Raw genomic sequence first — 26,594 nt, 5'->3', positions numbered from 1 at the left:
TATATCAATAACTTCACTATACAGTGCTTAATTACTGTTCAGTTAAAAGAGTTTTTCCTTTTTTCAACCTGTCATAAACAATAAGCCATCGAACTGGTGATATATTGATATACGACGGGTTCCATGGCCTCTGAAAAGGGTTATAACTCGTGCTGCACTTCACTTCGTCTCCTTAGACGTTAGAAAAAAGGACCAAAAAACCTTATATAAAAACTCAAACCCTACAAGAATCTTTTATACACTACTAGTAGCGTCATATTTATGAAATGAATAATAAAGGATTGATAAAGATTTGATTCGAGTAAATTTAGTCGTTAAATATTTAAGTGTTCATCCTCTCTTTATCAAAATAAAGTAATGACGTAATATCTTATTTTAGATTTCATCTTTCGTTCGTGTGTTCTTTGATTCACGATCTTCTTAAGCTCCGATATCTGAGCGAAAAAAGCTGTCATTGTGATGGAATGGCCTAAAAATCCTTAGAATTAACTGGAATTTGTAAGTATGTGTAGATAATTTGTAAGGTTTTATGGGTAGTTTAGTCGATTGTTAATATTAAAGTTGTTCATCGGTGTCGATGTGTGATGGATGAATAACCAACCAACGAACAAAATGGCGGACTTTCTTGGAAGTTATTTTTAGAGGCAAAATTCAAGCAGTTCCTAAAAATGTAGCCTTAAATATTAAGCACAGAAATCATAGGATCCTAAATTGGCAAGCGATGATAAAAAAATTATTATTGAAAATTCAAGATTCAAAATTCAAAATTCAAAATTCAATTACATAAGTGACAAAAATATAACATTATGTTATTGTCGATAGCAATGAAAATCAGTTACTACACTGCACTAGTGTAAATCATGATGGTCTAATTTGATGCTTCACCCACATATCTAAGAAACAATTCCGATAAAGTGATAATATATCTACTACAATTTTAAAGAACTACAAAGGTCTCATCTTATTGAAGCAATTTTCATAGAATCAAAAGAGCAAATCCTAATGTTTTGATCTTAGTATTTTCCCTCAAGCAATCCTGGTGATTTTTAGCTCTCAAATTAAAATTTCAAGGGTTTTCTCGTAGCTGCACTTTGTATTTTAATTAAGTTTTTATATTATTTACTTCGATTGCATCACGAGAAAGTAAAAGCAAAAACAGGAAATATAGATTAATATGGAAAACTCTAGTTTTTGTTGGTAAAACAAACCCAAGAACGATCGAATCAGTATTTAGATAACCAAATGACACCACCTAAAGATATTCTCCTTAAACGGTGAACATTAACGTCTAGACCGCGATGCGTGATCAAATGAGAAACATTCAGCATATCATGGGAACCAAGGGCGCCTTAGTGGAAGGGTACTCGCCTTTCATCGATTCCTGAACTCGGCATCACGTGACAGGGACGGCTGCTGCGCACAAAGTTAACCCAGGGAGGGGTTCACCTCTTACAATCAAAGGGAAAAAACATTATTTTGTATTGGTTATCTTCGAAGTAGGGGCACAAAGTCGAACCAGGGAGGGGTGCGCACCCCCTGTACACCTTCTCTGGATCCGCCCCAAGACTAGAGTTTGTTAGGTCTTTCCCTTGATTTGAGGATTTTTCTTCGCGTTCTCTGGTTTTCTTCCCTCCACAAACCCCAACACTCTAAGAATGGATCTGTGAGTTAGCCATAAAAGGACCCGAGGTTGTTTCAGGGTCCAATCACAATGAGGTTTAGATTTAGAATCCTGATTCCAAAATATAAGACTCAAATGAATAGAAGCGCCGTAACCCGAGTGTCATGCTCTCCCAAACTTTCCCCCTCTCCCCAGGCCCCCAATTCCTCCCCAGGGATCCCGAAGGCCTGATATTCAGGTTAGGGGTGCCATATAAGACAACTCAGGATACACGTTTAAATTTACAGAATCATTGAGAACTTACTTCGTTTCCCGCCAAACCTTCTCGTGTGTGCCACACAGCTATCCTAGTTTGCACTTAATTGGTTTGTTGTTTCAGGTAAAACAGTGAAGAGATACTTTCCTGAAACAGAAGATGAAGATCTGTTGGCAGATTGTATGGACATTTCAAATCATCACACTTGCCACTGCACAAGGTCAGTGATTGTTTGTTAGAGTAGATTTCACGAGACTCAAAAAATAAATTGTGGTACAAACTGTACCGTATCGTGCTCGTCTGAACATTCTGTTTGGAGAAGCAGTAACCTCGCGCGCTGCGATTGGTTTAAAGGACACCTATATCTATGTTAGAAAGTGACTGAGAGAAGGCGCATCTTAAAAACCAAATAGGCATTTTTGATAAGAAATAACATAACCACGCACGCTTTCATCGTCATGCGTGATGCACCCTGGGATTTTAGCTCAAAAATCAGCATTTCTATCCTCTCCCCCAACGATCCCCTGACAATCCCATTATGCTTTGCACTAAGGGTTTGTAACGTGAATGCTCCTCTGTAAATGTTATTCTATTGTCATTTTAGTCAAACTTATTTTGTCATTTATTCATCTAACACATTCTCATTCACAGAGCTCACGTTCCTTGTGGTCTCCGCTAAGTAACATTTCTGGGCCAAAAGAAACGCGGCTCAATTTGAATTTTTTATTGTAACGGCTTCTTCTTTTTAAAGTGACTCAACATTTAGTGGCTTAAATCTAATTAATTAATTTTCCCCTCTAGTTTTCCAATACTTTCTTGTGGATCAGAAAGGAGAAAACGCTAAAATCCTCGACACAATTAAACTACCGACATGCACACACCTGGACATCAGGAAAGATGTCACGCTACGACAGGGAATAAACGCAGGAAAATTCACTAAACTTGGCGTGATGCGTGACATGCAGACGTGTGTAGACGCGTGCTGTCACGATCCCTCGTGTGACGTAGCGTTCATGCCTGGAAATGTTTGCTATACTGTGAAATGTCATTCTGATAAATCCTGTGAAAGTATTCCCGCCATACCGTCCATGGCAGCCAATGGGAGTGTGCAGATCTCGCATATTGTCAGAGGTGGAGGAGAAGGTGATGATATCGAGAACTTTAAAAAGACACAAGGAATCGGAAAATATGGTAAACTCTTACTTTTCTATCTGCACTATTCATTTTTAAGAAAATAAAAAGACAAATTTTATACAAGCGCATTTAACTCAAGTTCAAACTCGAACCCTCCCTCACTTCCCTGTTTTAAGTTTGTATTATCATTTAAATGTCCTTATCATTTGTTTTTTGTTTTTATCCTTTTTTCCTTCCCTTCTACTTTCTCCCCTCCCTCAGTCCTCCCTCCTTCATTCCTTCCGTCCATCTCCTCTCCTAGATCTCCTCTCCTCTCCTCTCCTCTCCTCTCCTACCTCCTTTCTTCCTTTAACTTACAAATATATATATACAAATATATGCGTAAAAATACAGGGAGAAGTGTACACCAAAGTAATAGCTTAACACTAATTCACTATTGATATCTTTTAGTAACAAAGAAACCCCATCACTGTGTCCCGAGTAGAATCGCCTACAACTTTACACTGAGAGGGGGCAAGACAGCAGGCAAAGTGCAAGAGATTGGAGTGGTCGACAACGTCTACGATTGCATTGATCGATGCTGTCAAAGTGAATCCTGTGACGTTGCTTTCTTCTTGAAGCAGAAATGTTATACTGTAGAGTGCTACTCTGACGAACTCTGTCAAAGTGTCCCGGTGAAGAAATCGAAAAGTTTTAATCCGACGATTGTGTATATGAATAAACGAAACAATAAAAGACAGAAACACAAAGGTAACAACATTGCTAGGCAACCATTGCTAGGCAACCATTGCTGCTACGGCAACCGTTTTACATTAGACTTAATCGCTGACAGGTCTCTAATAGACATCTTTACCTTATGTTTTCCCACTTCAGACCACGTGTCATTCTCTAGAGCATCATTTCTTTTTTTAATGGCTGCGCATGAGAAGACACATGGGGGAACATTACGCTCAAGGGAAAGAGGTCTATAAGTCTTATTTAAATGATCTTAAATAAATTTCAGATTTCTGTGCTAAGCCATGTGTTAATGGACTGTGCGCTGGTGAAAATAACTGCTTATGTGATCGAGGCTTTGAGGGCGAAGATTGCAACAAAACTGCAAGAATAGGTATGGAGAATAAACAGCTTTTTCACACAACTAACATTCCTCTTTAAGCTCTCGACTGGTTATGCTTTCTAATTTGTTTCAGATTTTTATTCACTAGTGGTCGTGAAGCGTATTAAGCCTGATCTTTCTGATATTATTATACTTCAGGTTTTTGCGGTTTTAGTGGCTGTGGAGTTTATGGCAGGTGTCTTCATAATGACACATGTCAATGCGCTTTGGGGCACTTTGGTGACACCTGCAGCAAACGATGTAAGGAACTCTTTCATTCACTTCTAAAAAAAAATCATTCAAATTTCATGGATACCCTGAAACAACATTTGGGCTAATTAAAGTTAGAGCATTGCTAACTCACAGATGCAAACCTTAAACAACCTGAGTTGATCAAAGTCAGAGAACGACAAACTCATAGATAGAACCCTGTAACAACTTCTGGGCTGATCTAAGTCAGGGCACGGCTAACTCACAGATCAAACCCTGTAACAACCTCTGGGCTGATCTAAGTCAGGGCAAGGCTAACCCACAGAGCGAATTGGAATTGATATTAGTTTGCTAGATTTTTGGGAGGGAGGAAAATCGTAGGATCAGGAGATAAACACTCAAATAGAGAAATACACCAAAAAAACCTCTGCTCTCATGTGATGCCGAGTCTGGGAACCGATCCCGAGACAACAGGGGTAAGATGCGAGTGCAATATCGCTACATCTCCCTTGATTCCCTACTATTCATTAGATAGATAGATAAGTGTCTCCACCAATGTCGTCACCGTCAGTTGCTAAGTTCTTTTCGTTACCATAGTAACGTGCAACCCTCCCTGTCACAACGGAGTCTGCGTTGACAACTCAACCGAATCAAGAGAGTGTAAATGTTACATCGGCTGGGAAGGAAAGCACTGTAACATTTCAAATGGAGGTAGGAATGACGCATGCGCATTGTATCTCAGTAATGACGTGAGGTGTTTTAGGTTTGGACTGGTACCCAGTCCCTTGTTATGTGAGTGCGATTGCTCACTGGTCGATATTCGGAGGTGACTGATCAGTATTTCTCTCAGACAAGTGGTCGATATTTAGAGGTGCGTGAACAGTATTTCTCTTAGTCAAGTGATCGATATTTGGATGTGATTGATAGGTGTTCGTCCAAATATCTGATACACTGGAAGTTAGTCATGATTGATGCATGGAGGCGATCGTTCGTTTTTGTTTTTTGAATACTAACAGTTCCACTTCTTTCTTAGCAACTATAGTTAATGCAAAAGACGGAGAAGAAGTTCTATTCACGAAGATGAGCGAACAAACAGATCTTCAAGTAAGATAGTCATTTCGATAGAATCTTTTTCTTTTGACGTCAAGAATAATATTTCTTGTATCTTATCTTAAGCGCTATACAAGTAAATAAAGAAACTATTTTTCTATTGTACTTTACATTATCCATTACTGACCTTTCTCCTTGTGTTTAGATCCATGACCTCACTGGTTCCGATTCGGCGGAGTCCATCTCCTCGCTTGCTGTCGCCATTGGATGTGGTGTTGCGGCTGCAATCGTCGGGACAGCTGCTGTTGCATTGGTGGCGCGGAGAGTTCTGGGTAAAAAGTCAACAAATTATGAACTTTTGCGAGAACCAATCAGACATCGAATGTAATAAGAAAAAACATCTAAAACGCACTGAAACTTTTCCTTGTGTTGCAAAATTTCGGAGACAAGCCTATGTACATAATGTGAAGGTGTAAGTGTGATACGTCATTCAAAAGTTACTTTTACCTTGATCCTTTGCGGTATCAAATTCTCCCCTCTAGGGTGGACTTGGTCTATGTCCGTGGGGGGAAGGCAAGGGATTTTGGTTAACTTATAGCAGAACTTTATGTTAGGCTTATTATGCTAAAGCTATGTTTAGAGTTAAAAATAGCCGCTACCATATTTCGTACTAAGATTTAAAAGTGACCAAGCCCTAACACGTAAATAAGGCTGTGAGGATAATGATGCTTTAATGACAAACATAGCATTGAATCAAGGCTGTGGGAAGCAATGTGTTACCCTTGAAGCCTCGATTTAATGTTTTGTGTTAGGGCAGTAAAAATGGCAACCATTTTAGGAAATATGTATATTGTATCAATATTAGTTTTATAAATCTAAAGCCTACAAAAAGTAAATCGCAAAATTAGAAAAAGAAAAAGAATAAAACAATATTTGTAAACTTACGATAAAAAATTCATTGTTTTTTAAATAAAAAAGTAAACAAAATTCATGACCATGGCTTGTTCTCTATACTGCCTGCACGATTATGTAAAAGCCTGAGAAAAAAGCTCCAAAGCGCAACGTAAACTTAACTCCTTAGATTATGTGCATGCTGAGTTAGTTTGAACTTTAGGACGTATTTGTCATTCTACCTCAATCCTTGGCCATCTTGAAACACTTATTTTGTTTGGGAACACAATTTATGCATGAAATTACTTTAAAAGATTTGTATATGCAACCCGCAAAGGATCATGGTAAAATGACATACTATGACGTCAGATTTGACTATCTTGAATGCGGTATAAAAGTGTTTTTTACTTGGGAGAGGAAATCAGCTATTCTTCGTTTGCACATGACGGCATAGCAGCCATCTTGGTTGAATTTAACGAAAGAATGTCAGTGAATTATATTTTTGTTATATCAACCAACATGGTCGTTGTGTCTTTTGTTATTTCACTCCTTTGGGATTGATAGAAAACCAGCAATATATTGCCTGTTAATAAAGAGGGGATACAAAAAAATGAGAAAGAAGCAGCCACTCCTAAGTGCCTCTTTGGAGTATCATTTAATCTTTATGATTTCGACCCTTCGACCCCCCTCCCCGTCAACCAAAAAATAATGATCTCATCGACTCCCCCATATTCATCCAAATTCAGTCCAACAACCTTTTGGTTGACAAGGGTCGTTACTGAAAACTGTTTCAAAAGTTACTAGTCTTCCTTTGAACTTTTGCAAGGCGAACTTAAACATGTAGTCTAATATACTTTTTGGCGTTATTCCAAATCAACAGAACACCCGGACGGATGGAAAGGCATTAATTAGTATGACGTCACTGAATCATCGTTTTACATTATGGGGAACAACGACGTGACCTTCAACGGAAGAAAAACCTGCTTTGCTTTCTAAATCAATTTTATTCATTTATATTTACTACTTTAGAGAAGACTTTTTTAAACAAATGAGAACATTTTTATGCTTTTATGATGAAGAAATGATGCGTCAACCAAGATCAAATATAGTCCCCTTGCAGCACGTGGGAGTGCAGCTCAATTTTGAGGACATAACAATAGGTTTCTAATAGGTTTGTTGAACTGAATTCTTTTGTTTTTTTACTCCAAATTAAGCTGTTTTGACGTCAAATGCAAGGCGTCTAATGATTGATGCGCGTTTTTGAAGCCAAGTAATTGATATTTCTACGTCAGCTTGGTTTTTAGTCAGTTGTATATTTGGAAAGCTAATAGATAGTTGTTCAGACGTTGAACGTTATATTACACGAAGTTATTACGTATTAATCAAATCCAACTAGCGGTTTATCATCAATGCTGCATTCCTACTACTAGGCTATAAGTTATAACCTACTAGTAGTGAAAAGTGCCGGCTTTGAAAACCAAGACATTAAATTTAACTTTAATTTAAAGCTTGTTTGCATCTATATATTTGACCTACTAGTTGGATTTGACTAAAACAATTAGTCCTCCCGCCCTCATAGCCTGTGAGTCAACAGCCCATTCTGACCTTCGGGCTCGAGCCGCTAATTGTTTATAAATACTGTAGCAGTTTATAATTTGTACATAAACCTTTTTTACTCCAATGTAAGTCTAAGATTTCCAGATAACAAGAATATTTCAGAGTATTTGCATTTCAAGGATCAAATAACATTTGAACAACAAAGAGAATAATTCAACTGACATAAATATTCAATAAATTCAATCATAACAAGAACTAGTTCATTTTCTCTTTGTCATACTAAGTTTCAATTTTTTCAACCGCTAAAGGGTACTACTTTATATCAGTAGAGTACGTTCTCCCTTTATTTCAGGGTTCCTCCAGGTTCCCCGTTTTTTTTTTCCGTCGCAAAACCAAACAGGTTAAATTCCAATTTGATCTGTGAGTTCAGCCTAAGATCAGCCAAGAGGTTGTTTTAGGGTTCGATCTGTGAGTTAGCCATGCCCTTAGATCAGCCCAGAGGTTGTTTCAGGGTTCAATCTGTGAGTTATCCATGCCCTGACTTAGATCAACCCAGAGGTTGTTTCAGGGTTCAATCTGTGAGTTAGCCATGCCCTGACTTAGATCAGCCCAGAGGTTGTTTCAGGGTTCAATCTGTGAGTTAGCCATGCCCTGACTTAGATCAGCCCAGAGGTTGTTGCAGGGCTCAATCTGTGAGTTAGCCATGCCCTGACTTAGATCAGCCCAGAGGTTGTTTCAGGGTTCGACCTGTGAGTTAGCCGTGCCCTGACTTAGATCAGCCCAGAGGTTGTTGCAGGGCTCAATCTGTGAGTTAGCCATGCCCTGACTAGATCAGCCCAGAGGTTGTTTCAGGGTTCAATCTGTGAGTTAGCCGTGCCCTGACTAGATCAGCCCAGAGGTTGTTTCAGGGTTCAATCTGTGAGTTAGCCATGCCCTGACTTAGATCAGCCCAGAGGTTGTTGCAGGGCTCAATCTGTGAGTTAGCCATGCCCTGACTAGATCAGCCCAGAGGTTGTTTCAGGGTTCGTCTGTGAGTTAGCCATGCCCTGACTTAGATCAGCCCAGAGGTTGTTTCAGGGTTCGGATCTGTGAGTTAGCGTTGGGCTTGTGGTCCTTGCTGTTACAGTGACCGTATCTGCGGCAGGCCTGGGATTTGAGATTTATAACAAAATCAAAGGGTGCTGTGGGTTGTATCCGTCTGCTTGTAGTGATCGAGATGAGGTGTTGGAAATCAAGGGTCGTTTAGAAACTGAGAGTAAAGTAGTAGATGCTGTTGCACTAAAAGGTAAGCATATTTTGTTTGGCATATTTGTTTTGTCTGTCTGTCACAGTTTAGTTGACTGTCTGTCTGTCTGTCTTTGTTAGTTTCAAGTGCTTTTTTATTTTCTTTCTTTTTCTCCTTCCTTCCTTTCTTTCTTTCTTTCTGTCTGTTTGTGTTTCTGCATCTTAGGGTGTCTGTCTGTATTCATGTCTAGCCTTGTTAACTGTCTGTCTATTAACTGTCTGTCTGTATCTCTTTTTTTCCATATGTTTCATCTAATTTCTTGATGTTAGTTGTCGACTGTCGGTATTAATATGTGATTTAAGTATCAATGTTTTTTTACTAACAGTCTATCTATCTACTATCCAACATTTCCGGACGTTAGTGGTCGACTGTCTGTATGTAATGGGTATCATATTTTTTTTACTAACTGTCTGTCTGTCATTCGAACAGCTGTCAATCGCAAAGAGGATGTCATTCACGCCAACTACAAACTACAAGAACTGTGGATTGAAATGGACCGAATAGGAGACTATGAAGTAAAGATTATAGAGCTTCTCGCCTCTAATGCTGTCAAGGGCATGAATAACAAATGGTTTGAAATCGAGGTAAGAAATCTTCCCCACCTACCCCACCCCCCTTGAAAAGCACTATTTGACAAGCTGTTTATTTACTGACCGTTAGTGATATAATCAGAAAATCCTACTTCTAAAGTCGACAGAATTTTTCTAAGCCTAGAAATTACTCTGTAATTCGAGAAGTTTAGGAGCCGCGGCAAAAAATTCACATGTTTGTAAATAAAGATTAAGCCTAAATTCACCTTAAGCTCAAAGATTTCCTATAAATTTTCTAATTTCTGTAAACATTTCTCAAGGCTCTCACTTGCCTTGTGCTTTTTCATCTAGCTTGTATTTTATAATATTCATTTTCAAGTACCTTTTGGTGTAGTTTAAGCTGCGTTCAGTTGAAATCTTCGGCTCCATTGCCATGTTTGCCGACGTCTTGAATCTCTTGATGAACATTTTCTTGAACGGGTTCGAGTTTCTTGTCGATAATTATACGCAGGCTGGAATAAACAGTTATATAGAAGTTAATAAACGTAATGTTTAGACGCCAAGTCATAATGCTGAGAAGTAATTTGGATATTTTTCTTACATTCATTCGGGGCAAAAAAATTCCAAGTTTGACAGTTTTCCATGTGATAAACCACAGGCAGCCCAATCTAGGTTTAATAACTTAATTACCTTGGGCTCCCTGTGGCTTATGCAACTCATTTCATGGACATATATAAATATTGAATTAATATTAATGATATTAATCTTTCATTCCAGCAACAACTTAAGGCCAAAAACGCAACAGTAGCAGGATGGTCGTACCTCGACGTAGACACCCAGTTCCAGTCATATCTCGATGACGTCAAGACCGCTATGATTGGCTTGTCTAGTTTTATGGGTTACGGATTAACAGCAATTTCTTATGCCTCTTATAACTATTACAAGAGGAATGCATTGGAAAAGGTAAGAATGTCTTTTTTATCGATTTGTTTTGTGCTTGCTTTCTCTGTTTTATTTTTGCTTATTGTTGTTTGTAACATCCGCCAGATTCAACATGGCCGCCATTTCTGTTACGTCATAGCCGCCATGTTGGAAGCCTGTCCAAGCCCTGTTTTCGATCATTTATTTTATTGAAATATCCATCGGTAGTGAAGGTTCTACCATCGCAAATTTCCAATTGCCCCAAATTAAATCTGCCATCAATAGAAATTTGGGTTTACCTCTCTAATACTGCTATATTAATATTCTTTCTTGCTGGCCCTTCAGAACATTATGAGACTCAGTACTGGAGATTCATACAAGCAGATGGTCAACGCACGTCACACTAAATCTGCGAAGATCATTGGCCTTGATAACGTTGGTATCAATAATTTCATCAAAGAGACAGCAACTGCTCGAGTGGATAGCAAGTTTGGTGGAAATAAATATGCTAACGTCCTGAATGGAATCAACATTGTCGCTTCTGCCATCACCATAGGTTAGCATTTTCACCAATCACTATCCCCAAAGATCTGTCATGCTTACTGCGCATGCTCCACGAATTTTTTATGCACCATAATAAAGCTATGTATAACCCTTATTAAGCGGACACCCTTCATTAAACGGACAGCTAGCATACTTTGCACGCTCCCGAAATGTTTCTCCCAATACTTACAGTAAAACGAACCTCTATTCAGCGACACCTTTTATTCATCGGACGTTTGTATGTGTTTGTCTACAGGTTTTGAAATCTACGGCGCCATTGAAAAGGTTAACCAATGTAAAGACAGGAGAGACAAAGTACATGATTCTCTGGTTGAAATAAGAAAAGCTGAAACGTTGATGAGTGAAGCAAAGCAAAATGCAACTGATTATTATAACTTGGTCGATCAACAAGTAAGTGGGATTATGTATTTATGCATGAAACGACTTGATTGGTTATTTCTGGTCACATGCCTAAAAGCATAGATTTGAATGGCTCTTTGCTGTCATGAGACAAGCGGGCTTTCAATTAGTTGGATTTTAGTTATTAAAAGTGAATAGTCCCTATTGGTTGGTTTGTCACCACGTGATATTTCTGATCCTAAAGGAAATGTTTTCTCATATCGCGTAACTGAAATGAAAGAATAATTTTGATTGGTCGACTCCAAGAGGCATGCGCACATGGGGCGTCACATTACGGGACATATATGAGAGCCCCTTTTCATGAAAGAGCTATGTAGAACTAAACGAGAATTTCTTTCTTTCCTATTTAGGGATGGAAATTTATCACAGACCAGATGAAAAATGCGAGCTTCCAAGCAACGTTGCTAGAACTGAAGAAGCTGGCGGAAGGCGTCTCAACCAAGACCCCAGGTGTTACTGATGCCATCACGAAAATTGGCAACTTTGTCGAGAAAATCAACTCCTCAGCGTCAAATACTACTGCCACGGGTCTACTAATGGACGACCTGACCGCTGGTCTTGGAAACATCAAGTTCCTTCTCAAGTGCATCGTGGAAAAAGGCAAACTCTTGAACTTCATGTCAGAGCAGTGTAAGAACGGTGTCAACTCCTTGGATAATCTTTACACTGAAGGCACCAACAGTTTCGGGGTGAACACAGAGGGTTGTTTGGTCGATGACAAAGGTACTCCATACACTAGCTTTGCTGCCGCCAAGACTGCCATCACAGAACGGGCCAAGGCAGAAGGATACAACATTGATTGTATTTTGAATAATGCTGACAAAAAGGATAAGGCATGCAGGTAATTATGAGACTGTAATGAATCTGTGAAATCTATGTATGATATTCTGGTACAGTCTGTGTGTCTGTGTGTCTGTGTGTCTGTGTGTCTGTGTGTCTGTGTGTCTGTGTGTCTGTCTGTCTGTCTGTCTGTCCTGTCCATTCAATTCCCTGTCTCAGTATCCCATTCGATTAGAGTATGATTCAACTTGTCTGACTGTCCAATCTTAATAACCCTGTTACTTGTCTGTCTGTCACAGAATGAGTCGCGATGGAGAAACAAACCAAACAATTGCAGACGAAATGAAGATAACCGAAGCTCAAGTTGCGCACTTCATCAAGGACTGTCCAGAACCCGAACTGACTCCATTACAGAAAGCAAACATTTGCGCATGGAGAGGCTTTAACATGTCTGATGAAGTGATTGTGACATTCCTTCCTGGTGTCAAGCTTAGCACTGTTAAAGCATACGTCTGTCCAACACCTGCAAGTTGAGGTTATTTATTAGTGACTATAGTTTTTATATAAGCACATTTTATTTTATTAATATAATGTTTTATATCGTAAGTTTTAAACAGGAATTTTATTATTATAATGTTGCATCGTAATTTTTAAACAGGAATTTGAAGGATTTTTGAATAAAAACCATTTACTTAACTTGGCTTGATCAATGCATGTCTGTCAAAACAGAGAGAAAACGCGCGTCCATCCAATCATGTTGCTTGACTTTTACTGAAACTCAAGAGTCACATTACTGTATTTCCCGTATGAATACACTGGGCCTTAAAGTTTGGGCCGGTTTGGTTTTTGACGCGCGCAAGCAACGGAAGCAGTAGCAGAAGAAAAAGCGTACGAATGACGGAAACACTAGAAAAATCAACGAAAACCTCATTTTTATGCAAAAATTTCCAATTCTGATAGAATAATGCATAGGCTAGTAAGAATAACTTGACCAAGTGCTCCAGCATGTGAGCGAGAGAATCATAAGTATCTGGTTTTCACTAGCGATCGAAGCAAAGAAGCAGAAAAGCAAATCGTTCCTCCTTGGCGCAAGCGCAATTTTCCGGAAGTGAAATGTAATCAATAAAAATCATGCTTTCAAACAGAGTTCTGTGTTTACTTCCGATCAAAATGAAAATTAGAAAGAGGGAAATGTTTTGGAATTTTTGGAAAGTCCTTATACGCATGCACTCTTATGCCGGAAGTCCAAGAAATACTGGTCTCAAAAAGTGGATTATGCCAGAGTTCTCGTTGTTCGGCCGCAGGCCAGAAGAAACGCAGGTCCTGGGTACACTAGATTGGGGAAAACATTAATACGCCCAAGGTAAAGAGGTTTACTACGTTGAGAAAAGTACCCGTTGTTTTTTTATCTTTCAAGGTTACACGAGGTTAACTAAACAATAAACGACTACAAATTGATCACGTTCCGCCCGTACCCTTTATAACCCTTAAACAAAATATCATTGCATGTTCAAAACCAAAAATTTTCTAGTTTCTTACGTTATCATATTTCATTATATTTTAATCACTATACCGACACTTAACTTTAAAAACTACTCGAAAAAATCTTTAATTTTCCGCAATTCTTGTTATATAAAGTGTGTGCAACCACTTTGACTCAATATCTCTTGAGATATATGAATAACAATGAAACAACCGCCATGTTGGCTGATCTAAAAAGAAGTTAATGCTTTGTTATCGTCAACCAAGATGGTGGTTATGACGTAACATGCACACGCTCTATTGAAGTAAAACATGTGAGAAGTCATGATTTTGTTGGGACAGTTGCGCGCGAAAACCAATGTCATGAGGCACACAAAGTTAACGCTAGAAAGAAATCGAAGCTATTGAAATAAATACAATTTTTCTAGTTCATATCAGTATTAGTTCGTTTCTGAAGCAAACTATAAGAACAAAAGAAAAATATAAGCTAAAAATTCTAAATCAAATATACTCGAGTTTTCAGCGACATTTGACAAAATCTCACTAAAGAAAGGTTTTATAAAGAGTTTATTCGTTTTATTTAGACATTTTTTTAGTAAGATGTATCCCAATACAATAAAATAATTTAAGACGTGACTGTCTTTTTTTCGTCATCTGGAATTTTCATCTCAAGCTATCACTATACGGAAATGTGCTTTAATGTCATATTAATAGTGCTCTCTCGATCACATCTGTAATGAAGGTCAAAAGTCCCCAGCATAACATATAAATATTTGCCGAAGAAAACTTCAGCTTCTCAGACAAGATCAGACGGTGTGCTGTTGCTTCGTAGCCGTGTTTTTAATCCTCGTTGGCCTGGAGAATTTTTTCTTAAAGTAAGTTCATTTTTATTTAAAAGACTGATTTGTAAAATGTGTAGGATATCTTATAAAAATATTTAACTTAATGCAGGGAATTGTATTCTGACTTTATAAAGACTAAATATGCGGCGCTGCGAAAGTGCCACAGCACTATAATGACTCGTAAGCTTAGTCAAAAACGTATCTCACTTCTGGCTTTATATTAAAGAAAATTATTGTAAAAATATATAATTGAATGGTTGTAGGTGATTTCGAACATTTTGTTCGTAGCTCAATATCTTCTAGTTACAAGTTTTTGGCTCGTCCAAAAAAAAAGTACCGCTTTAACTCGAAAATAAATAAAATAAAACACGTCCATGGCTTGGAAAGATTCACCAAACATCTTTCAGAAACATCATATTTTGTCGTCGTATTTGGAATTTTGTTTTGTTTTGACCAGAAATAAGGTAAATATAGATAGAAACTATCGCTGTGACCAACACTGGTGCATTACGCGTATCTCCTGGTTGTTGCCTTTACTCAGTATTTATAAATTACTAAAAAAATCACTGACATTGAAAACCGCTCATGCTTGATTTTAACCATAGAACAAAAACTAAAATTTTTTCTTCGTTATCTATTCATACTTATAATTTGATACCTATTTTTGATTAATAAGGAACTGTTTTTTTCCCAGCTAGAAAACGAATGTCGGTCCCAATGAGCTACTACCACAAACCAAGAACAAACCCTCTTGACAACAGAACCCTCTTTCAATTTCTCGACCACAACACCACTCAACATCCTGACAAAGAAGCCATCGTTTTCTACAACGAAAACAGCAACCGCTCCTGTCTGACATTCCAGCAACTCAAAGACCAATCCATCAAGTTTGCGGCTTCACTTCTCAAACTTGGCTTCAAAAGAGGCGACAGAGTTCTCATCTACGCTCCCAACAGTCTTGAGTTTGTTATTTGCTGGATAGCGTTAATTCGAATTGGAGCATGCCCAGTGCTGAAAAGTCCTGGAGACGTTGAATGGCAGGAATTTGATTTAGCTAAAGAACTCAAGTGCAGAGGTTTAATATGTAGTCTTAATGTCACAGAAAGCATAAGAAGTCGGTTAGTGAGTGAGATTGCATCTGATCATGCGCAGTCAAACGTAGAAATTATCATCACGATTGACCAAGATGATGTCGTTATTGCGCATGCGCAGGTGCACAAGTTTGAAGATCTCATAAAGCAAAGCAAGGAAGACGAAGTGATTGAGGTCAAAACTACCCAGACCAAGATAGACGCGGAAGAGACATTACTCGTATGTTTTACATCTGGAAGTATAGGAAAGCTAAAGGCTGTTTCCTTCACTCATCACAATGTTGTAAACGCGTTCAATCTAACCATTTCTGGAATCACCGCTGGTACAACAAAAGTCTGCCTCGCAAGGTACATGGCTTGGAGTTACGGAGCCGTTCTGCTCGCCAGTACTCTGATCAATGCCATGACTTGCATTACATGTGTTTGCAGTAATATATCAATGAAGGATTCTTTCAAATATCTTTTTGATATTGTTGAGAAAGAACAATGCACAGGGTGTGGTATTCCACCTCAACATGTACATCAACTTGTCCGAAACAAATTCCACAACAGTCATGAATTTTCTTCCTTGAAAACCTGGAGCTTTGGCAGCCAGATCATCCATCGTAAAACAATTCAATCTCTCCTGGAGGTCTTTCCTGATAAAAGGTCTATTCTTGTGTACGCAGCAACCGAGGTACTTACAGTTGCAATTCAGCCATTATGTCACTCAACCATCACCAAGAAAGAAGACTACGGCAAAATGTACATGCTACCCGACATCGAGGTCAAGGTCATCGATGAACAAGGTCACGTGGTTCCTCTAGGGAACAAAGGAGAAATCTGTGTGCGTGGACCAAAGGTCTTCCTCGAGTATCTCGAGGATCCCGAGGGATCAGCAAAGGCAAAGAAGGCCAATGGATGGGTTCACACTTCTGACTATGGAATCATGTTTGACCGAGCGAGGATAAAAGTACTGGGGAGAAAAACTGATTTGATTGACAGCCAAAATCAGACTGTGTTTCCGGTTGAAGTGGAGGAGATCCTGATTGAGCACCCAGATGTCTTGGATGTCGTAGCTGTTGGAGTACCTAGGAATGACGGGAAGGAAGACATCTGCGCATGCGTCATTGAGGCTCCTGGGTCGAACCTGAAGGAGAAAGTCGAAGAGCTACACAAATGGTGTGAGCAGGAATACTCCGTTGCTAATAGCAACCACCTTAAACCTAAATACATTATAACTTTAGAGGCTTTCCCTATCGCTCGTTCTTGTAAAATAGATCGTCGCGCTATGGCCCAATTAGCAAAACTGAATGTGTAGATTCACACAGATGAACACAGGTAGCCCGCGCTCCGGTTTTGCCAGTGTTTTGAACAGTTAATTTATTTGGATTTCTAATTCTTATCCATATGTACTCTGGCCTTGGCGGGTATTTGATCTTACTGCGCTAGTTTATGTCCCGTTTTTCCTTTTATTTTCATTTTCTTCTGGACTTCTTCTAGGACTGTATACATCATGTGTCTATAGGTGACTCTGTGGATCGTTACAGAATTTTACGACTAATTTTTCTCTTTTGATTTGTACAGTCCTATGAAAAACCTTTGCCGCTCACTAACTGAATAAATAAATAAACAAAATAAAATAAATGGGATTTAGCAGTGGCATTTCCACAGAGTGGCTCTTCATCCATTGTAATTCCAATTGGAATTTAGGTGTGGTTTTTTTGCGGAGGGAGAAAAGCCGGGGAACCCGGAAAACCCTCGAAGCACAGGAGAGAACCAACAAACAACTCTACTCACATACGACACCGAGCTCAGCGGGCTCGAACCCGGGTCGCAGTGGTGAGAGGCAAGCGCTCTCACCGCCACGCCACCCGTGCTTTCGAGCTTCAACCTGTGCCGCGTTAAAAAAAATGTTTTTGCATTTTTTTTGCAAAATTCCTGAATAGAATCATTAGTTATGGACAATAAAATAAAATTCATAGTATAAAAGCTGCAAATTTGGCGTAAAAAAAAGTCAACGATCCGTACGATCCAGCCAACCGAAGTCCATTCCGTTCCATCTATGTACGGTTCCAGATTTTCCAAAATTAAAAAAACACTCAAAATTGGGGCTTTTAGAATAGGTAAACAAGTTTTAGAAGCCGGGCATGTTTTTGCTATGCATTACGATTATTCATGGCCTTTCAAAAGGTGAAAATTAAAAAATAAATTTGTGATTCAAGATCCCGTCACTGACTGAGGTCCAGTCACTTGCAATTCATTTTAGTCACAACCAATCCATTCCAGTGACATCCAAGTAACTACATCCTATGTTCCCATGTGACTATAGGTGACTCTGTGGATCGTTACGTATAGGAGTCTAGGAATAAGAATTTCCTGAAATGTATGGTATGAACGTATATAAAAAGGTAATCGTGAGGGTATCCTTGACCGTATTTAAGAGTATCCTTTTATTCAAATGACCATATTTAAGAGTATCCTTTTATTCCAATGACCATATTTAAGAGTATCCTTTTATTCCAATGACCGTATTTAAGAGTATCCTTGACCATTCTTATTTAAGAGTATTGGTACCGACCAATGTATTTAATTTATTGACGGAAGTGTATTGAATATCATTTAGACATTGCTATACAAAATACTAAATGACCGGCAGCCGGCCATTTTTGATTATGAAAAAGGTCCTTTCAATGGATGTGAAATAGTCATGCCCACATCCAGCGAAAGGACCTTTTCGATCGTAAAAAAAGCGGGCCCTCTCAATGAACATGAAATAGTCGGCTAGCACTCGTTCACTCGTGCCATGATGCTGTACTGAATACCCATCTTTTTAGAATAGACTTTCTTTTTGCCATTTATTGCGGTATCTATGGTAATGGTACGAGCGCTATCTTTTTAGTTTTACCATGTGATCTTGTATGGTCATCACAGGTGAGGGATTTTCGAACGTCTTTTTTCGTCAATTCGTCAAGTAATCTTCAACTTTCTATATTTTTTAAAGCTGAAAGCGCAAAGAATTTTTCTCGATTTTTATTTATTTATTTTTAAGTGTGAGTACCCGGTAGTATTATAGTATTGAATCAGGGGATAGGTGAGTATGCGTTCAAAGTCATCAGTATCACAAAGAAGAATTTTGAGTATACTGCTCATAGCAAGGGGTTAATCATCTACGGTCTAGGGGCCGACTAACCTCTCCCTTAGGCTTCGGCCGAGCTTCCTGATCAGTCTGTAAATCTCCGGATAGCGGTGTCGGGGCCGAAATCTCCGGCGTAGCCGTAAATGCTTCGCGCTGCCATACGAGGGTTCAGCACTCGATGTCTGGAAGTATGGTCCTAAATTTATTTAAAAAAAAACCTTATCCAAAATAATCAACCATATGCAATTTCCATAATCAACTCTGAATAAAGGTTTTGTTGAGTCCTGAGTGCGCATGCTCGTTTAAGGGAGCGCTATAGAGCGGTTTTACTCACGTGACAAGAGTTCAATTCCCGGGGGATGGAATATTCATTGTTTTAGTACACCAAATTGTTAGAACCAAATGTTTACTTTTATGGGATTCAGATTAATCATAAAAATGTTCAGAAAGGAAGGAAAGAGAGAAGATCAGGCATTCAACAAGGGATGATAAGTTTTCTAACGTTTCCTTTAATCAAAAATCATAGTTAAAGGAAAACTAACCAATTTACAGCACATTGTACCCTATTTTATGGAAATCTAAAAAATTATTAAAAAGAAAAACCAGAAATTAAAACTAAAAGATTAAAAAAACTTTGATCTTAATTTACAAAATTATCTAAAAATAAACCTAAAATATTGTTTTGACTTTTAAAAACCATCTTGCATTTCTCCAGCTAAAGTTTTTATAACTTTGCGATTTGATCTTAATTTACAAAATTATCTAAAAATAAACCTAAAATATTGTTTTGACTTTTAAAAACCATCTTGCATTTCTCCAGCTAAAGTTTTTATAACTTTGCGATTAATCTTGGCGGCATCAGAGATGGGAAATTCCGTGAAAAATCGTAACTGCTTTGGTTTTAAGTGGTTTCTATTAGCAACGGAGTATTCCTGCTCACACCATGTGTGTAGCTCTTCGACTTTCTCCTTCAGGTTCGACCCAGGAGCCTCAATGACGCATGCGCAGATGTCTTCTTTCCCGTCATTCCTAGGTACTCCAACAGCTACAACATCCAAGACATCTGGGTGCTCAATCAGGATCTCCTCCACTTCAACCGGAAACACAGTCTGATTTTGGCTGTCAATCAAATCAGTTTTTCTCCCCAGTACTTTTATCCTCGCTCGGTCAAACATGATTCCATAGTCAGAAGTGTGAACCCATCCATTGGCCTTCTTTGCCTTTGCTGATCCCTCGGGATCCTCGAGATACTCGAGGAAGACCTTTGGTCCACGCACACAGATTTCTCCTTTGTTTCCTAGAGGAACCACGTGACCTTGTTCATCGATGACCTTGACTTCGATGTCGGGTAGCATGTACATTTTGCCGTAGTCTTCTTTCTTGGTGATGGTTGCGTGACTTAGTGGCTGCATTCCAACTGTAAAGACCTCGGTCATGGCGTAGACTAAAATTCCCCTCTTTTTGGGGAAGACATCGAGTAGAGCTTGGACAGTCTTTCGCGGGACAAGCTGGCTACCAAAACCAAAGACAGATATCTTCGAGAAGTCGTACTTGTCCTGGATATTTTCACTCAGAAATCTGTAGACATGTTCTTGTGGGATGCTACAACCAGTACAGTTTTCAGCTTTCAGGATATCAAACATGAATTGAAAGGAATCTTCGATGGTCAGTTTAGTGTAGATAGTAGTGATGTAGGTGAACCCTATCACAAGAGCAATCGCCACTACCGGGGCGCCACACCCCCAGGATATTGGCCAACCCGAAAAAGCCCTGGTGTTGCTATCGTAACCACTCCCGGGGGGTAGGGCAAGGTTGACACCATTGATAAGGCTAAAGTGACTATATACCACTGCTTTAGCCTCACCGGTACTGCCGGAGGTGAAACAAACGACTGCATAGTCTTCTGGGTCTACTTTGCTCTGAGTAGTCATCAATTTCGTTTCATCTTCTTTATCGACTTGCTCTATGAGGTCTTCATATTTGTCCACATGCGAATGCGCAATAACGGCATCACCTTGCTTAACGGTGACGATAAACTTCACGTAGGACTCCCCCTCGGGATTCTTTTGCTCAGCTATCTCTTCGATCTCACTTAAAATGCGTTGTCTTTGTGTGTCTGGCAGGTTCAGACCACAAATCATTGCACAACACTTCAGCCGCTTGAGTAAATATAATTCCTGCCATTCCACATCCCCAGAACACATCAGCACTGCGCATGCACCAAGTCGGTTTAACGCTATCCAGCAAATAACGAACTCCAGACTGTTGGGAGCGTAGAGGAGAACTCTGTCGCCTCTTTTGAGGCCAAGTTTGAGAAGTGAAGCTGCAAACTTGATGGATTGGTCTTTGAGTTGCTGGAATGTCAGACAGGAGCGATTGCTGTTTTCGTTGTAGAAAACGATGGCTTCTTTGTCAGGATGTTGAGTGGTGTTGTGGTCGAGAAATTGAAAGAGGGTTCTGTAGTCAAGAGGGTTTGTTCTTGGTTTGTGGTAGTAGCTCATTGGGACCGACATTATGGTTTTGGTTTTCTCCCGTTTTCCGGCTGAAAAATAAGGAATAAATAAACAGGAAATAAGTAATAAAAAGGAAAGAATTAAGGGTCAAGGAAGAAAGAAGGATAGAAAGAAAGGAAAAAGATTAAAAGGCAAGCAGGCCAGCAGGCCAGCAGGCAAAAATCACAAGCCTATATATAAACTTGATCCCTTACGAAGTTCTGTAAGCCCAGGACTTCAATATAACCGGGATTCTATTGTATAAAGTTTGACGTTTGACTGACCTTTGTCTAAGCTCATTTAATATGCAATAAAAATAATATATTCAAGTGAACTGCATTTCAACTAATTAAATATTCCAGCTAATTGTTTTAGATAAGCGACGCTTTCTATTGAATAAACTGACAACACAACAAACCTTTTGAGTGTTAATCGTTGAATTTCTATAGCATTCCTTAATTAAAATTGGTTACCAATAATAATCTAGTTTGAATAAAGAATTGTCAAAGACTTTAAATGAAGGAGATTCTGTATATGTGTTGTTATTGCACAGATATCATACCAGTATCGATTATGTTAATACCTAAAAACCCTTGTGCCCTTTGAGGTATTACTACTAGAGTGTGAAATCTGTTCAACTACAACATTCAGAATCTAATGTGCAAGAGGCGAGATATCATTTAAATGAGATGTTCAAATTCATTAATTTCCAGACGTCTGAGGACTGTAGACTGTGTTCGGTTTTATGCAGCGAAAAAACGGGAGAAAAACATAAAGTATCAAGCAAAGCTTCCCAGAATAGTAGTGAGCAAATCAAGAATCGCAAGCAAGCGTGTACAATGGCTGACTTATTTTGTGCAAATATGACAGGACTACACATGAACAAATTGTTGTATTAATAATGTGAACTCACCTGGAAAAGACAACTAAACAATTTGAAAGGCAATGAAAGTTGTAAAACTCGATGAAAGAGATATAAAATTCTAGGCGTTTTTGGACTGTAGGCCGTATAATTGTATACAAAAGCAGTGGTGTGTATCGTTTAACTATAAAATTACGTAACGTCAAGTGAAAGATGATATTAGACAAGGTCGCTCTAACTACGTATGCAGACTACAACGTCACGCAGCTCAATATGCGCAGTATTATTGTATCGGCTTCGAATTCTTTTTTGGCTTGGGAACATGATTTAACTGATGAACTATCAACCATCAAGCCAGCTAATAGCAGAAGTTAATTTCCTTTATAATGATAATTTTGGAAAGAGTGCCTTTACTTACCAGTGAAATAGATTAAAGAAAAGACTTAAGTTAACAATCTGTATTTTTTGTTGTTTGGTCAGTTCTGTTCTGCTCTCAGTTCTGCTCAAAGTTCTGCTCTGCTCTGCAGTCTGCTCTGTTCTGCCGGTTCAGATCTACTAGCTTTGCTCTGCTCTGTTTTGCTAGTTATGCTCTGCCCTCCCCTCCCAGCTTCTTCAAGCTTTTTTTGTCGTGTTGTTAGCTTGCGTTATCTTTGGTATTACCTGTACAATCGTGTCATGTGACGAGTACTGAGTAGATCAATCTCATCAACAGAGCTTGCTCTAATTTTAAAAAAAATCTGTCCACTTCCGAGTTATCATTGAGAATAACATTAAAAAGGAACCTTAGCAAGGTAAGTGAGCACTATTTTACTAAGTTACATGGGTCAGTTTACTTTTTTTGACCAAGTTTCATAGAATTATGTAACTTTCTGCAAACAAAGTTTTTCATTTAATACAGGCCTCGAATTAGGGCGTTATGTTCCCGACAAAATTCAACCTCAGGTTTTCAACATTCTAATAAAGAATTCAGTGTTTCACTTGCAATGCAATATTGTTAGTTGCTTTTCCGACATTGAAGATTTCGATTTCAACTTAGCTGTAATCTCGTCCAACATTCGAGTTCCACGATTCAAAATCTTTTAATAGCTTTTCGTGCCTGGACAAAATTCAACATTGCTCTTTTGACATACATCAATTTCAGCATTCAACTTTGAGAACGTTACCTAAATAATGGGAATGCAGTATGTACTAGTAACGTGACCCGCTCACGCTTTACAACGGCTGTTTGAACATCATCGATCACACGCTGTAGAAGAAATCAAATATTCGACTTCAAGCCAGGATTTTTCTGGACATATTTGGCGTGGTGGCATTCAGAATACATGTTATAATAGAGAAAAACTATCGTTCCTTTGAGATGTTGCATTTTTATTGCGGTTCAAGGAAAGAGAGAGAGATTTTTTTTGGATTTTCTAGCGTGATGTAGTCGATATCGGGTGCTAAGTCTTCAGCCTTCCCATTATTTAGGTAGAGAAGAGCGGATTTTGAAAAAACCCACTAAACGGCCTCAAATCGCGCTGAAACTTCGCCAGAAGACTGAACAAAGTAAAAGCAACAACTACAGCAAGTTTTGAGGCAAATTGTAGAGTGAAACATTTTATTTTCGTAACTTTATCATAACTCCCATACATTCCCTTATAAACCATACACAGGAACCTTGTTTGGGCTGCCTGTGCATAGGTCAATTAACGCACTCGTGCGTGAAGTTCAATGGTAGAACTTGAATGTTGGATTGTAATCCAACAATGACGGAAAGATTATGTGTTTGTATCTAAAAACTTTAAAACCTTAGTCCTTGAACGAGAAACTCTAATGGTTCATTTTAATATACTGTTTAGAAAATAACGTTCTCAAAGTTGAATGTTGAACTTGATGTATGTCAAAAGAACAATGTTGAATTTTGTCCAGACACGGAAAGCTATTAACGAATGTTCAATCGTGGAACTCGAATGTTGGACGAGATTACAGCTAAGTTGAAATCGAAATCTTCAATGTCGGAAAAGCAACTAACAATATTGCATTGCAAGTGAAACACTGAATTCTTTATTAGAATGTTGAAAACCTGAGGTTGAATTTTGTCGGGAATATAACGCCATAATAAAGTAAAGTAAAGTAAAGGATATAATGTTTTCTATTTCATATCACGAGTCATTCCCTTAAGAAGATACAATAATATGGGCTCAACACGAACAAAGAATTTGATTCCCAAGAGGCAGGGAATCCGAATTGGGAAAACGTATGCCCAAAGTAAAAAGGTCTTTTTGTTTTACAGATTTCCTTAACAAGATGGCTTCAATGATGAGCTACTACCACAAACAAAGACCAAACCCACTTGAAAATCGAAGGGTCTTTGAGTATCTAGACGAGAACGCATCTAGAATACCTGACAAAGAATTACTGGTTTTCTTTGATGAGCACAACAAAAGGTCCTCGCTTAGTTTCAAGGAGTTCAGTGATCGTACCCGGTCCCTTGCCGCAGCCCTGGCCGAGCAGGGCATAAGACGAGGGAATACTGTTCTCATCTGCGCCCCTAACTGCCATGAGTATGCGATCGCCATTCTTGCGTTAAGTCGTATTGGGGCATGCGCGTTCATGCTCAACTCATTCGATCTGACAGAAGCAATGGAGAATCAGCTTAGAAAACTGAAATGCGAGGGAGTTATTTTTGGTCTTGACCTAGAAGTCGACCCCCAAGAAAGAGAACGAGCTTTAGAGGTACTGAAAGGTTTAATTGCTCTAAGCTCAGATCAGAATAATTTCCTAAAAATGGTAGCTTTGATTGGGGGAAATGAAAATACGAAGAGTGAAATCCAACATGAGAATGTTTCGACCTTCGAAGAGTTGCTTGAAAAGGGGTCCCACATGGGTAAATCTGCCCTAGATGAGCTCCAAAGAAATGTTGACAGCGAGGATCTTTTGTTTGCTATCCAATCTTCTGGTACAAATGAGCAGCGCAAAGCTACCGGCCTCACTCACCATTGCATTGTCAATGTGATTAATCTCGATGTACAAGGCGGCTTTGAAGAAGATTCTGTGACATTCTCAGGTTGGCCAATCTGCTGGGCTAGTGAAACACCAGCGTTTATCGCAGCTACAATGGTGGGTTTCACTTTCATTACTGCACCGTTCTCCAAGATCACGTCTGAAGATTCGTTCCACTTCATGCTCAAAATCATCGAGCAGGAAAAATGTGATGACTGCCATATTCCACAACAACATGTCGCGAAACTCCTATCAGAGAACTTCCAGGACAAGTATGATTTGTCAACTGTTGAAAGCTTTGGTTATGGCGGCCAGTTTGTTCCTCGCAAGACTATCCGTTCGCTCTTGAATGCCTTCCCTTCAAAGTTTGCGATCTTGTTGTACGCATCCACAGAAGCCCTGCTTGTAGGACTCCAGCCATTAACCAAAGAAAGTTTAGACAATTCTGACGACTTTGGAAAGATGTTTATTGTGCCTGACATGGAAGTTAAGATCGTAGATGAAGAAGGATTGGTTGTTCCTCTCGGGACAAAAGGTGAAATCTGTGTTCGCGGGCTCAAGATCTTTAAGGAGTACATCGGGAATCCCGAAGCAACGTCGAGGGCAAAAACGAAATCCGGATGGTTCTTCTCGAAGGATTATGGCATCATGTACGAAGGTGGGAAGATAAAAATCATGGGAAGAGAGTCAGACATCATCTTACGAGGAGACCAAAAGTTCTTCCCAATAGAGTTCGAAGATATCTTACAAGAGCATCCGGATGTCCTTGCAGCTATAGTTGTTGGCGTTCCTGATAAACTTCTCAAGAAAGAGATATGCGCATGCGTGATTGAGGTTCCCGGATCTAATTTAAAATCGAGGGTTGCTGAGCTGAAGGAATGGTGCAACAAGGAGTTTTCTAAGTCCCCGGATGTTAAAGGCGTGGTCCCTAAGTATTTTGTATTTATGGAAGAATTTCCTATAAAAAGTCGTTTGAAAATTCATCGTCAAGCTATTGAGCAGTTTGCCGTTAACAAACTAGGACTGCAGTAATTGTAAATTTTCAAACTAATGAGAATCAACTGAATGCACGAGTTTAATATATTTTTTTGCTTACTTGTACGTACATTACATTTTTCCTACTGAAATTTTATTGCAACACTTTGGTTGCTTCCGAAAATTTATTCCTCATTCTTAAATTTATACTACTGATTTCAACTCATTAAAAGCATTATATATCAAAAGTATGGTGGTGTGTTGGTTTCATGCAGTGTTTTTTAAAGAAAATTCAATTTCTTAAACACAGAATTTAGAATTTAATTTTGTTTAGAGGGTTTCGGGTTTCTGATGGATATGGTCAGGGAAAGAATATAGGCCGCAAGGAAAGTTTCTCAATAAATCAATAAATTAAAATAACACTGACAAAAAATTATAATTCTCTTTTAATTGTCG

General features: G+C 38.9%; 4 protein-coding genes across 7 annotated transcripts; 3 read left to right on the top strand and 1 right to left on the bottom strand.

Moving 5' to 3' along the window:
* The first annotated feature begins 392 nt into the window (after positions 1 to 392).
* Positions 393 to 8,031, top strand: LOC116289425 (uncharacterized). Of its 2 annotated transcripts, XM_031696344.2 has the most exons (10): positions 393 to 498; positions 2,001 to 2,097; positions 2,679 to 3,068; positions 3,462 to 3,761; positions 4,015 to 4,119; positions 4,267 to 4,368; positions 4,915 to 5,028; positions 5,351 to 5,421; positions 5,573 to 5,699; positions 7,139 to 8,031. In XM_031696344.2, the coding sequence occupies exons 2-10, from the start codon at positions 2,037 to 2,039 to the stop codon at positions 7,168 to 7,170; spliced, it is 1,302 nt and encodes a 433-aa protein (XP_031552204.1). In that variant the 5' UTR covers positions 393 to 498; positions 2,001 to 2,036; the 3' UTR covers positions 7,171 to 8,031. The 2 variants fall into 2 exon arrangements, with proteins under 2 accessions (XP_031552204.1, XP_031552203.1); XM_031696343.1 differs by lacking the exon at positions 7,139 to 8,031 and having other exon boundaries at positions 5,573 to 6,679.
* A 6,497-nt stretch (positions 8,032 to 14,528) lies between these two features.
* LOC116289465 (medium-chain acyl-CoA ligase ACSF2, mitochondrial) lies at positions 14,529 to 17,359 on the top strand. 2 transcript variants are annotated; one of them, XM_031696410.2, is made up of 2 exons: positions 14,529 to 14,651; positions 15,313 to 17,359. In XM_031696410.2, the coding sequence occupies exon 2, from the start codon at positions 15,324 to 15,326 to the stop codon at positions 17,007 to 17,009; it is 1,686 nt and encodes a 561-aa protein (XP_031552270.2). In that variant the 5' UTR covers positions 14,529 to 14,651; positions 15,313 to 15,323; the 3' UTR covers positions 17,010 to 17,359. The 2 variants fall into 2 exon arrangements, with proteins under 2 accessions (XP_031552270.2, XP_088887435.1); XM_089031309.1 differs by having other exon boundaries at positions 14,558 to 14,651; positions 15,317 to 17,359.
* Positions 17,360 to 19,383: 2,024 nt separating this feature from the next.
* On the bottom strand, positions 19,384 to 22,815 carry LOC116289396 (medium-chain acyl-CoA ligase ACSF2, mitochondrial-like). 2 transcript variants are annotated; one of them, XM_031696302.2, is made up of 2 exons: positions 22,600 to 22,815; positions 19,384 to 21,369 (listed from the first exon to the last, which is right to left on the bottom strand). In XM_031696302.2, the coding sequence occupies exon 2, from the start codon at positions 21,338 to 21,340 to the stop codon at positions 19,622 to 19,624; it is 1,719 nt and encodes a 572-aa protein (XP_031552162.2). In that variant the 5' UTR covers positions 21,341 to 21,369; positions 22,600 to 22,815; the 3' UTR covers positions 19,384 to 19,621. The 2 variants fall into 2 exon arrangements, with proteins under 2 accessions (XP_031552162.2, XP_031552160.2); XM_031696300.2 differs by lacking the exon at positions 22,600 to 22,815 and adding an exon at positions 22,233 to 22,390.
* Positions 22,816 to 22,854: 39 nt separating this feature from the next.
* Positions 22,855 to 26,390, top strand: LOC148910742 (medium-chain acyl-CoA ligase ACSF2, mitochondrial-like). The gene is made up of 2 exons (XM_089031183.1): positions 22,855 to 22,972; positions 24,454 to 26,390. Exon 2 carries the CDS (start codon positions 24,468 to 24,470, stop codon positions 26,193 to 26,195), a length of 1,728 nt encoding a protein of 575 aa, XP_088887309.1. The 5' UTR covers positions 22,855 to 22,972; positions 24,454 to 24,467; the 3' UTR covers positions 26,196 to 26,390.
* Positions 26,391 to 26,594: the final 204 nt, after the last annotated feature.

This window comes from Actinia tenebrosa, unplaced genomic scaffold, assembly GCF_029948245.1.
Source record: "Actinia tenebrosa isolate PJP-AT-01 unplaced genomic scaffold, QUT_ActTen_1.0 PGA_scaffold16__25_contigs__length_10494907, whole genome shotgun sequence".
Taxonomy (NCBI): Eukaryota; Metazoa; Cnidaria; class Anthozoa; order Actiniaria; family Actiniidae; genus Actinia; species Actinia tenebrosa.
Note: the sequence above shows the minus strand (reverse complement) of the source record. Positions and strands in the feature narration are given on the sequence as shown.